This window comes from Anolis sagrei, chromosome 9 (genome assembly GCF_037176765.1).
Source record: "Anolis sagrei isolate rAnoSag1 chromosome 9, rAnoSag1.mat, whole genome shotgun sequence".
Taxonomy (NCBI): Eukaryota; Metazoa; Chordata; class Lepidosauria; order Squamata; family Dactyloidae; genus Anolis; species Anolis sagrei.
In genome coordinates this window covers 13,488,377-13,502,009 of record NC_090029.1, presented here as the reverse complement: position 1 = coordinate 13,502,009, position 13,633 = coordinate 13,488,377, and the positions used below count along the sequence as shown (strand labels likewise).

Sequence of the window (13,633 nt, the reverse complement as noted above, 5' to 3'; positions counted from 1 at the left end):
CATTAGGAAGGTTGAGAACCACTGGTCTACAACAAAACGGACCTTACTTAAAAAATACCCCTTGTAGTAAGTAAATAAATAAAATAGGAAAAAAACAACACTTCTTTGGTATAAGTAAGCCACTGGTGCCTTCTCCCCTTGCCGAAAAGAAAATCAATGAGTGTGGAAGGCTTCCCAAGTCGTGGAAAGGGAGGAGAAGGCACCCCTGTGCCGGCAGGACTGAAGACCGACAGGTTGCAGGTTCGAATCCGGGGAGAGGCGGATGAGCTCCCTCTATCAGCTCCAGCTCCTCATGCGGGGACATGAGAGAAGCCTCCCATAAGGATGGTAAAACATCAAAACATCTGGGCGTCCCCTGGGCAACGTCCTTGCAGATGGCCAATTCTCTCACACCAGAAGCAACTTGCAGTTTCTCAGGTTGCTCCTGACACGACAAAAAAAAAAAAAAGAAGCTAATTCCAGACTCAACCCAAAAAGGAGCTTTGAGACCACGTTTCCAACCTTGGCTTTGTGTTTACTGAAGTCCTGTCCCCCATCCACCCTCTCCTCCGGTGCCAGACATTTCCAATAGAGAAAAGGACAGGACAACCCCAGCTGCCGCAGTAAGAGCGGAACTGGGAGTATATACAGTGGATGGCTTATCCAAAATCAGGGCCTGCAACTACTGGGCAAAACTGACTGCCATGGCAAATGATAGACTCCCAAAACTGTGCCTGTTAGAGCAGATAGAAAATCAACACCAGACCTCCTGGTTAGTTCTCCTGACAAAATATATTAGGAGCTGTGGACTTCCGATTCGGTATCCAAATCTCTTAGAAGAGCTAGACCAGGGGTCCTCAAACTAAGGCCCGGGGGCCAGATTCGGCCCTCCAAGGTCATTTATCCGGCCCTCGCTCAGGGTCAACCTAAGTCTGTAATGACTCAAAAGTATACAACAACAACAACAATCCTATCTCATCAGCCAAAAGCAGGCCAACACTTCCCATTGAAATACTAATAAGTTTATATTTGTTAAAATTGTTCTTCATTTTAATTATTGTATTGTTTTAAGTGGGTTTTGGACTGCAAATAAGATATGTGCAGTGTGCATAGGAATTCATTCATGGTTTTTTTTTTTTTCAAATTATAATCCGGCTCTCCAACAGTTTGAGGAACTGTGACCTGGCCCTCTGTTTAAAAAGTTTGAGGACCCCTGAGCTAGACCCAAAAATAGTTTCTCAACGAGTATTGGATATAGAAGGCCAAAAAGACATTGCTACCCTCAGTAAAGCTGGCTCATTGAAATGGTTAAGCCGCTTTAAACATACCTTCCAAACAGCTCGATATCTAAAAACAGAAATGCCTAAACACCTTAGGAGGGTATTTACCAGAGCTCGTTTTGAGCAGCTGGATACAATGGTCAAGCACGGAAGGTTTAATCAAGTTCCATACAACGAACAATTTTGTATTTGTGGATCATCGGAGGTGGAGGATATCACACATGTACTGTTCAACTGTGAGCTGTATAAGAAAGAGAGAGACCATTGCCTTGGACCATACATTATTCACAAAACACACTGGGATCCACATATTAAAACTTCATTTTTGTTGGCTGGCCAGAACCCTAAAATAACACACAAAACAGCCCTTTTTCTATTCAAAGCAACACAGCTGAGAATTGCACATTTAGAATTAATTGGGGTAAACTGTGGAGGTGATGCAGATATTTGACCTGAACGGGATCTTGCTAACAGTTTGTTTATTTTAACTTCTTTTAAATTGAGGGTTGTATGTTGTATGTATGACTATGTGTTAAATGTGTTTATGTGTTAAATGTTTTGATACGGCCAATAGGCCAATCAATAAAACGTATCTATTAGGGCTGGGTAACCACAGAAAAATTTGTTTCTAAACTCGATTCGTTTTTAGGGGTTTTTTGCGTTTCGTTTCTTAAAAGAATTCCGAAGTTTTCCTTTACAAAAGTTCAAAATATATGAAATTTTGTAAAATTACGAAACAATTACTAAACGATTTCAAAACAATTACGAATCGATTCGTTAATGGCGGACGCGATTGCGCAATATGCTAAAAAACCCTCCAAATGGGACAGGGGGAACTTCTGAAGCTTCTCTCTCCCTCTGTTGTTGACTGTTGGTGTGATAATTTATATTTTTATCACTGATAAAACAAACAACAACTATAAAACTTGCACCAGACATACGGAAATAATAACGAAACAATTTCGAAACGATTTCGAAACGATTATGAAACAATTACGAAATAAATTGAAAAATTCGTTTCGATTTTTAGTTGCTCCTGCATGGCTCAATATCGGATCGTAAGCTAATTTAAATACGAATCAATAACGAATTACGAAATTAACGAACGAAACCGCCCAGCCCTAGTGTTTATGTGTTAAATGTTTTGATACGGCCAATAGGCCAATCAATAAAACGTATCTATTAGGGCTGGGCAACCACGGAAAAATTTGTTTCTAAACTCGATTCGTTTTTAGGGGAAAGTTCGATATTTATGAAATTTTGGAAATTACGAAACAATTTCGAAACAATAACGAATCGATTCATTAATGGCGGACGCGATTGCGCAATACGCTAAAAAACCCTCCAAATGGGACGGGGGAACTTCTGAAGCTTCCCTCACCCTCTGTTGTTGACTGTTGGTGTGATAATTTATTTTTTTATCACTGATAAAACAAACAACAACTATAAAACTTGCACCAGACATACGGAAATAATAACGAAACAATTTCGAAACGATTTCGAAACGATTTCGAAACAATTACGAAACAATTACGAAATAAATTGAAAAATTCGTTTCGATTTCTAGTTGCTCCTGCATGGCTCAGTATCGGATCGTAAGCTAATTTAAATACGAATCAATAACGAATTACGAAATTAACGAACGAAACCGCCCAGCCCTAGTGTTTATGTGTTAAATGTTTTGATACGGCCAATAGGCCAATCAATAAAACGTATCTATCTATCTATCTATCAATAGAGAAAAGGAATAAACAAGTCAGTGATATTTTCAGGTCAGTTTTTCCTGTCGGTGCAAGTCTGACCCAGAATCCTGGCTACAGGCATCTGCAGACCCTTTTCAACAGCAGTCTCCTTTAAGAAATGTTTGCTCAAAATGTTTGGCCTTCGTTTGTTTTAGTAGCACAGATGTACAACACTGCTCTTCATTCACTTCGGGCAACGCATCATCATGAAATCTCAGCGGATTCCCTTTGGCAAGGCACTTCCTGCCTGTACATCCTCTCGCATTCTTACTTCTCCGTGTGTTTAAGACCTTTCCCCCTAAAATATCCACCCAATGTTTAGGCATTACACTTCTACGCATGTTGCCATGGTGCTGGAAATCCGAACCAAGAGGGTACTCTCCCTCCACCACTGAGTCGTATTAGGGAAACAAATTGTGTTTCTTAGCAACAGAAATCCACGGACAGTAAGATGGCAGCCAAAACCCAACAGAAGGGAAATGGGATGCAAAATCTGCATTTCATCTGCCTGATTTAACCTGAAAATGCATTACCGAGGGGAGAAGGGGGAGGTGGAAATCCCCTGGTAGAAAATAATTTCAAAACTGTTGGTGAAATGTCCCACCTGGAAAGTTCTTTCGAAATTGTGAAGAAAAATATGTGCAGAATCAAAAGGGATTTGATGATTACTTATTATTCAATAATACCAATATTGGCAATATTAAAATTTATTTATTTATTTATTTATTATTCAAACTTTTTTTTTTGTCGTGTTAGGAGCGACTTGAGAAACTGCAAGTCGTTTCTGGTGTGAGAGAATTGGCCGTCTGCAAGGACGTTGCCCAGGGGACGCCTAGATTATTTGATGTTTTTATCATCCTTGTGGGAGGCTTCTCTCATGTCCCCGCATCAGGAGCTGGAGCTGATAGAGGGAGCTCATCCGCCTCTCCCCGGATTCGAACCTGTGACCTGTTGGTCTTCAGTCCTGTCAGCACAGGGGTTTAACCCACTGTGCCACCAGGGGCTCCTATTATTCAAACTTATATGCTGCCACTTCCCTAGGGCTCGGAGTGGCTTACAAGAACTAGAATCGAACACAATTTAAAACAACATCCCAAAGATCAAAAGGTCGAAACAGGTATGTCTTACAAGCCTGGCTGAAAGCCGATAAGTCCCGCAAAGCATGGACTTCTGGTGGTAGAGTATTCCAGAGCGATGGTGCCACTGCTGTGAAGGCTCTGCATCTAGTTGCTGTTAGACACAAGGTCTTAAAACTGGGAACAATAAATCTTGGTCCTCAGAATGAAGGGATCTCTGGGATTGGTAGAGGGTGAGGCGGCCCCAGACCATATGCAGCCTTAAAGGTAAGCACCATAACTTTAAAAGTGATCGGGTGCTCAATCGGTAACCAATGCAGCTGCAGTAAGATTGGTGTTATGTGGCATCTCATCGGGGCTCTCGCAAGAAGCCGAGCGGCTGCATTTTGCACCAACTTGAGCTTCTGGATCACCAGCAAAGGTAGGCCAATGTAGAGGGCGTTACAGTAGTCCAGTCTTGAGATGACCGTAGCCTGGATCACCGTAGCTAGGTCGTTCCTGGACAGGGAGGGGGCAAGCTGTCTAGCCTGCCGCAGATGAAAAAAAGTGGTTCTGCTAACAGTGGAGACCTGGACTTCCATCGTTAACAGAGGGTTCAAAAGGACTCCCAGACTCTTTACCAACGATGACGGGCATAGCACCTCGCCATCCAGGGTAGGCAGCTGGATATCCCCACTGCCTGGTTGACCCAGCCATAGGATCTCCGTCTTTGCTGGATTCACCCTCAACGTGCTGGCACGCAGCCATCCAGTAACGGCCTCAAGGCATTGATGGAAATTATCGGGTACGGAGTCCAGCTGGCCTTCCATCTTCAACATAAGCTGAGTGTCATCAGCATACTGGTAACACTCAAGCCCAAAACCTCGAACCAACTATTTAACGCTTAAATAATACTGACAATAACCGTGTGGCCAAAATGTATCAATTTTGTGTAAAAAAAAATATAAAGGCGAGATAAATAATATTAAGAGGGGCACAATAAATGGCATGCTGTTAGAAATAACCATGACCCTCCTTTGCACAAATACTTCTGCCCTAAGGGTACAGTTTAGAATTGCCTTAATTCCTCCAGCAATTAATAACTTGCAAACGACAGTTTTCGTGTTTGCAATATATTAACGATAACGTGCTGCCTGAATCTGAATGAATTACCTTAACAATTCTGCGTGAACAGACAAAACGTCTTGCTTAACATGACTGCTTCTCTAAACAGTCCCAGGATTCAGCCTGTCAAACAGGTTCTTTCTGATATTGGTTTGATAGGTTTGGAGGTGCCGGCTCTTTTTCCTGCCAGGTTTGCCGCCAGGATGAAGAGCAGATATAGAGTGCAGATCGGCTGAAGTCATCTCAGTTGGCAAAGAAGCAGGAGATGGCAGGTGTGTGGCTTTCTAGTGTGGACTTCAGATACACCGCTTATCCAGGGACAAATCTACACCGACCATTCAGTACAAAGGGATGGTGTATCTAAACCATTCTGGGGCCAATATGGCATTTGCTACTCTCCTAGGTTGGCTCTATTCAGGAATAAGTACTCCTAGATCCAATCTAGGAGAGAACCACAACTGCTTGTCCACTTTAACCTGCTCTACCTGGAATGGGAATAATTTTGCACCCAAACAAATTCTTCACCATAACATTTCCTCCATTCTTGGAAAAGTTAAGTGTTTTTAACTTATAACTTCTAGAATTTGCAACAAGAGGAGCTGAAAGAAGCCAGGTAACAACAACAACAACAACAACATTATTATTATTATTATTATTATTATTATTATTATTATTATTGAATGGCTATGGCCACGCTAGTTGTGGGATTCACGGATTTCAGCTCAACTGCTGTTGAAAAATCATCTCTACCTCATTTTCCTCCTTACTCCCATCTTTGTTATGCTTTAATTCAGGCTCTCCTAATCTCACAACTAGCATGGCCATGGTCATTCAACAATGATGAGGATGATAATTATGATGTTATGAGCTGAAATGGACAAGACTCTGAAAAGGGGACATTTCTGGACTCCAAATCCCTGAATCCCACAACTAGCATGGGCATGGTCATTGATCTGAGTAAGCTCTTGCTGGTTGGATGGTTCCCTAATAAAGCAATGCAGTAATTGGTGCAGTATTCAGCTCTCCTTAGCAATGTGTTTCCCCTTTCTTTAATTTCCACTCCTTTTTTCTCACTGTTAACTTTTCTGTTGCCTACATTCACATTTCTCATAGAATCATAGAATCATAGAATCATAGAGTTGGAAGAGACCTCATGGGCCATCCAGTCCAACCCCCTGCCAAGAAGCAGGAATATTGCATTCAAATCACCCCTGACAGATGGCCATCCAGCCTCTGCTTAAAAGCTTCCAAAGAAGGAGCCTCCACCACACTCCGGGGCAGAGAGTTCCACTGCTGAACGGCTCTCACAGTCAGGAAGTTCTTCCTAATGTTCAGATGGAATCTCCTCTCTTGTAGTTTGAAGCCATTGTTCCGCGTCCTAGTCTCCAAGGAAGCAGAAAACAAGCTTGCTCCCTCCTCCCTGTGGCTTCCTCTCACATATTTATACATGGCTATCATATCTCCTCTCAGCCTTCTCTTCTTCAGGCTAAACATGCCCAGTTCCCTAAGCCGCTCCTCATAGGGCTTGTTCTCCAGACCCTTGATCATTTTAGTCGCCCTCCTCTGGACACTTTCCAGCTTGTCAACATCTCTCTTGAATTGTGGTGCCCAGAATTGGACACAATATTCCAGATGTGGTCTAACCAAAGCAGAATAGAGGGGTAGCATTCTCAGGAAGATTACACATCATTTGCTTCCTTTATAACAGTGCTTCTCAACCTGGGGGTCGGGACCCCTGTGGAGGTCACGAGGGGATGTTAGAGGGGTCGCCAAAGACCATCAGAAACCATAGTTTTTTCTGTTGATCAAGGGGGTTCTGTGTGGACAGTTTGGTCCAATTCTATCGGTGGGGTTCAGAATGCTACTCCCAAATGGAAAGGTCTATTTTTTCCAAACCCTACCAGTGTTCACATTTGGGCATATTGAGTATTTGTGCCAAGTTTGATCTAGATCCATCATTGCTTGAGTCCACAGTGTTCTCCTGATGTAGGTGAACTACAACTCCAAAAAACCTCAAGGTCAATGTCCACCAGACCTTCCCAATATTTTCTCTTGGTCATGGGAATTCTGTGTGCCCAGTTTGATTCAATTCCATCATTGGTGGAGTTCAGAAGGCTCTTTGATTTTAGGTGAACTATAAATCTTAGCAACTCCAGCATTACCAAATGACAAAATCAATCACCTCCAACTTCACCAGTATTCAAATTTGAGTGTACTGGGTATTTGGTGCAGTGACTGAAAAAAATCCTGCATATCAGATATTTAGATTATGATTCATAACAGTAGCAAAATTTCAGTTGTGAAGTAGCAACGAAAATAACATTATGGTTGGGGGGTCACCACAACATGAGGACCTGTACTAAGGGGTCGCGGCATTAGGAAGGTTGAGTACCACTGCTTTATAAGAATACTGTGTGGTCAGTCATGATGGGTAGATGAATAGATAGACAGATTGTTGAGATGGTTGCAATTGAGGATAGTCAAATAGACAGAGACAGACAGATGGGTGGGTGGATAATAGGTAGTTGAATTGATTGTAATTGAGGATCATCAGATAGATAAAAAGAAAGAAAAAGATAGGTTAGATTATTGTAAATGAAGATCATCAGACAGATTGATTGTTATTGAGGATAGAGAGGTTGTTATTGAGGATCATTAGACAGATCAGTGGTTCTCAACTTGGGGGTCAGGACCCCTGGGGGGGTTGCGAGGGGGTGTCAGAGGGGTCGCCTAAGACCATCAGAAAACACAGTATCATGGGGATGTGTGTGGGAAGTTTGGACCAATTCTATCGTTGGTGGGGTTCAGAACACAATTTGATTGTAGGTGAACTATAAATCCCAGCAACTACAACTGCCAAATGTCAAGTCTATTTTCCCCAAACTCCACCAGTGTTCACATTTGTGCATATTGAGTATTTGTGCCAAGTTTGGTCCAGATCTATCATTGTTTGAGGCCACAGTGCTTTCTGGATGTAGGTAAACTATAACTCCCAAACCCAAGGTCAATGCCCACCAAAACCTTCCAGTATTTTCTGTTGGTCATGCGAGTCCTGTGTGCCAAGTTTGGTTCAATTCCATCATTGGTGGAGTTCAGAATGTTCTTTGATTGTAGGTGAACTATAAATCCCAGCAACTACAACTCCCAAATGTCAAGTCTATTTTCCCCAAACTCCACCAGTGTTCACATTTGTGCATATTGAGTATTTGTGCCAAGTTTGGTCCAGATCTATCATTGTTTGAGGCCACAGTGCTTTCTGGATGTAGGTAAACTATAACTCCCAAACCCAAGGTCAATGCCCACCAAACCCTTCCAGTATTTTCTGTTGGTCATGCGAGTCCTGTGTGCCAAGTTTGGTTCAATTCCATCATTGGTGGAGTTCAGAATGTTCTTTGATTGTGGGTGAACTATACATCCCAAAAACTACAACTCCCAAATGACAAAATCACACACACACACACACTCACCCAAACCCACCAGTATATAAATTTGGGTGAATCAGGTATTTGTGCCAAATTTGGTCCAGTGAAGGAAAATACATCCTTCATATATTGACATTACAATTCATAATGGTAGCAAGGTTACAATTGTGAAGTAGCAACAAAAATAATTTTATGGTTGGGGGTCACCACAACATGTGGAACTGTGTTAAGGGGTCGTGGCATTAGGAAGGTTGAGAACCCCTGAGATAGAGAGAGAGAGAGAGAGAGAAAGAGAGAGAAAGAGAGAGAGGGGGGGGGGGATATTGAAATTGAGGTTCATCAGATAAATAGACAGATAGATTGTAATTGAGGATCATTAAATAAGTAGGTAGGTAGGGAGGTAGATGAGATATTGTAATTGAGGATCATCAGATAGATAGACAGACAGACAGATGGACAAACAGACAGATGGATGAAATGGTTGCAACTGAGGACCATAAATCATATTGGGTTGTTGTAGGTTTTCCGGGCTATATGGCCATGTTCTAGAGGCATTTTCTCCTGACGTTCCGCCTGCATCTATCCTCAGAGGTAGTGATGTCTGTTGGAAGTAGGAAAATGGGTTTATATCTGTGGAATGACCAGGGTGGGACAAAGGACCTTTGTCTGCTGGAGCTAGGTGTGAATGTTTCAACTGACCACCTTGATTAGCATTTAATGGCTTGGAAGTGCCTGGGGGAATCTTTCTTTGAGAGGTGATTTGATGTGCCTGATAGTTTACTCTCTGTTGTTTTGCTGTTGTAATTTTTGAGTTTTTTAATACTGGTACCACCAAATAATACAGATACCACCTACATAGGGACCACCAAACGCAGCATTGCCCAAACACGAATCAAGGAACATGAAAAGCTCTGCAGACTACTCCAACCAGAGAAGTCAGCCATAGCAGAGCACCTGATGAACCAACCTGGACACAACATATTATTTGAGAACACAGAAATGCTGAACCACTCTCACAACCACCATGTCAGACTACACAGAGAAGCCTTTGAAACCCACAAGCATGTGGACAATTTCAACAAAAAGGAGGAAACCATGAAAATGAACAAAATCTGGAATATTGTGTCCAATTCTGGGCACCACAATTCAAGAGAGATATTGACAAGCTGGAATGTGACCAGAGGAGGGCGACTAAAATGATCAAGGGTCTGGAGAACAAGCCCTATGAGGAGCAGTTTAAGGAGCTGGGCATATTTAGCCTGAAGAAGAAAAGGCTGAGAGGAGATATGATAGCCATGTATAAATATGTGAGAGGAAGCCACAGGAAGGAGGGAGCAAGCTTGTTTTCTGCTTCCTTGGAGACTAGGACGCGGAGCAATGGCTTCAAACTACAAGAGAGGAGATTCCATCTGAACATTAGGAAGAACTTCCTGACTGTGAGAGCCGTTCAGCAGTGGAACTCTCTGCCCCGGAGTGTGGTGGAGGCTCCTTCTTTGGAAGCTTTTAAGCAGAGGCTGGATGGCCATCTGTCAGGGGTGATTTGAATGCAATATTCCTGCTTCTTGGCAGGGAGTTGGACTGGATGGCCCATGAGGTCTCTTCCAACTCTTTGATTCTATGATTCTATGATTCTATCTGGCTAAAGGTAAAGGTAGTCCCCTGACATTAAGTCCAGTCATGTCTGACTCTGGGATGTGGTGCTCATCTCCATTTATAAGCCGAAGAGCCAGCATTGTCCGTAGACACCTCCAAGGTCATGTGGCCGGCATGACTGCATGGAGCGCCGTTGCCTTCCCGCCGGAGCGGTACCTATTGATCTCACATTTGCATGTTTTCGAACTGCTAGGTTGGCAGAAGCTAGGGCTGACAGCGGAAGCTCACGCCGCTCCCCGGAATCGAACCTGCAACCTTTCGATCAACAAGCTCAGCAGCTCAGTGCTTTAACCCACTGCGCCACCGGGGGCTCCCAAAATCTGGCTACCAGCAGGCCCGTAGCCAGGATTTCGTTTCGGGGGGGGCTGAATTTTTTTTCAGGGGGGGTTTCGGGGGGGGCTGAGTTTCGGGGGGGGGCTGAGTCTGAGTGAAAGAGGGTCTAGCCTAGCAAACCTTTTGTATCACGACCCCAATACCCCCATGCATATGGGATATATTGAGTATGGTGATCAGATCATGATATGAATAAACATAACAGTTTAAATAATGCATCAGTCAGGCCTTTTCGCGAACCACTATGAAAATTTCGGGGGGGGCTGAAGCCCCCCGAGCCCCCCCCCTGGCTACATGCCTGGCTACCAGTATTAAAAACTCAAAAATTACAACAGCAAAACAACAGAGAGTAAACAATCAGGCACATCAAATCACCTCTCAAAGAAAGATTCCCCCAGGCACTTCCAAGCTATTAAATGCTAATCAAGGTGGTCAGTTGAAACATTCACACCTAACTCCAGCAGACAAAAGTCCTTTGTCCCACCCTGGTCTTTCCACAGATATATAAACCCGTTTTACTAATTACAACAGACCTCACTACCTCTGAGGATGCTTGCCATAGATGCAGGTGAAGCGTCAGGAGAAAATGCCTCTAGAAAATGGCCATATAGCCCGGAAAACCTACAACAACCCAGTGATTCCGGCCATGAAAGCCTTTGACAATACATCAATCATATTTCTATCAAAATTCCACCAAACCCTTGGGTTTCTTTACCTTTACAAAAATGAATTTCTTCAGAATGTTGAAGACTAAGTATCCCCAGTAGATATGTAGACCTTGTAGAATCAACAGCTGTATATTGAAGAAGAAGTACGCTGGAACAAGTACATCTGTATACAAGGAAGGATAATACAGCGTAGCCCGTAGGATCCTGAAATATACAACACATTGAGACAAATTAAGAAGATCCCTGCTGCATTACTCAAAGGAGACCTTGCGTGGTTGTTAAAAACAGTTGTACAAAACAGAAATCCCAAATCAAGGGAGGTCTACTTTAAATAAAATAGTCAACACGAAAGAGCCATCATTAGAAGCAAGCACATGAATTGAATGCTGCAGTGAGATTAAAGAAAATATAATACACTAGCTGTCCCCTGCCACACGTTGCTGTGGCCCAGTCTGTTGATCTGGAAAATAAAATAATAAGAAAGTGTTGGTTTCTAATATATGTAATTTCTTTAAGCTTGTGGTTAAACAGGATTTCTTGCTGTTTCTTTGTCAGTGTGGATGTGGAGAGTGTCTGGTTTGCCCACCCTGGAACATGCAAGATATCATTGTCCTTCTTTAAGGGTCCCTTTCAAATCTATGATACTATATCTCTGTGTGTGTGAATCATATCTATCTATCTATCTATCTATCTATCTATCTATCTATCTATCTATCATCTATCTAATCTATCTCTATCTATCTCTATCTATCTCTATCTATGGCTGGATGGCTTTTTGTCAGGAGGACTTTGATTACGTTTTCTTGCCCTGATGAAAGGAGTTGTATTGGATGGCCTTAAGAATTTTCTGTTGGTCATGGGGGTCCTGTGTGGGAAGTTTGCCCTGATTACGTCCGTGGGGTTCAGAATGCTCTTTGATTGTAGGTGAACTGTGAATCCCAGTGACTACAACTCCCGAATGTCAAGGTCTATTTCCCCCAAACTCCATCTGTGTTTATATTTGGGTATATTGAGTATTCATGCCAAGATTGGTCCAGATCCATCATTGTTTGAGTTCACAGTGCTCTCTAGATGTAGGTGAACTACAACTCCCAAACTCAAGGGCAATGCCCACCAAACCCTTCCAGTATTTTCTGTTGGCCATGGGAGTTCTGTGTGCAAAGTTTGGTTCAATTCCATCATTGGTGGGGTTCGGAATGCTCTTTGATTGTAGGTGAACTATAAATCCAAGCAACTACAAATCCCAAATGTCAAGGTCTATTTCCCCCAAACTCCATCTGTGTTCATACTTGGGTGTATTGAATACTTGTGCCAAGTTTGGTCCAGATCCATCATTGTTTGAGTCCACAGTGCTCTCTAGATGTAGGTGAACTACAACTCCCAAACTCAAGGTCAATGCCCACCAAACCCTTCCAGTGTGTTCAGTTGGTCATGGAAGTCATGTATGCCATGTTTGGTTGAATTCCATCATTGGCGGAGTTCAGAATGCTCTTTGATCATAGGTGAACTATAAATCCCAGCAACTACAAATCCCAAATGTCAAGGTCTATTTCCCTTAAACTCCATCTGTGTTCATATTTGGGCATATGGAATATTCGTGCCAAGTTTGGTCCAGATCCATCATTGTTTGAGTCCACAGTGCTCTCTGGATGTGGGTGAACTATAATTACCAAACTCAAGGTCAACATCCACCAAACAATTTTTTCTGTTGGTCATGGGAACCCTGTGTGCTAAGTTTGGCCCAATTCCATCATTGCTGGAGTTCAGAATGCTCTTTGATTGTAGGTGAACTATAAATCCCAGCAACTACAACTCCCAAATGACAAAGTCATAATTTTTTGAGTGATGGTCACTCCTTGTGTTGTGAGACGTTTTGTTGCCAATTTTGGTGTGATTTCGTTCATTGTTTCTTTTGTTTTTAAGGTACTCATTATGCACAGAGCATTTATATATAGAGAGAGATAATAGCAAAAAGCCGTCCCTTAATTCAACTCACCAAAATGGAAAGAGAATGAGTCGTGTGATGAAGAAGGCAATGGAGAAGATGACAAAAAGGACACTGCAGGTATTCTCCCAGCGAGCGTAGTTGAACATCTTAGCAGCCTGAGATGTCAAGCAAAAACATTAGGACTTCCTTAAATATTTACAATAGTGCCTCTCAAGCTTTGGTCCTCCAGCTGTTTTGGGCTTCCTCTCCAAGGATCCACCCTCACTGGCCATGCTAGAAGATCCTTCTGGGAGCAGAAATCCCAAATTTGGTGATGGTCATTGACCATATATATATGGTCAATGACCAGCACCAAATTTGGGATTTCTAGTCAATGACCAGCACCAAATTTGGGATTTCTGCTCCCAGAAGGATCTTCTAGCATGGCC

The 13,633-nt window shown here is 42.7% G+C and overlaps 1 protein-coding gene across 2 annotated transcripts in view; it reads right to left on the bottom strand.

Annotated features, from left to right (window-relative positions):
• The window catches only part of CERS3 (ceramide synthase 3), a 103,576-nt gene that overhangs the window by 24,815 nt on the left and 65,128 nt on the right, over window positions 1–13,633 (bottom strand). For both annotated transcript variants that reach the window (XM_060755667.2, XM_060755666.2), the window contains exons 9-10: window positions 13,254–13,360; window positions 11,305–11,461 (exon numbers count right to left, since the gene is read on the bottom strand). In XM_060755667.2, the coding sequence (XP_060611650.2) occupies window positions 11,305–11,461; window positions 13,254–13,360 (264 nt within the window). The remainder of the gene's footprint in view (window positions 1–11,304; window positions 11,462–13,253; window positions 13,361–13,633) is intronic.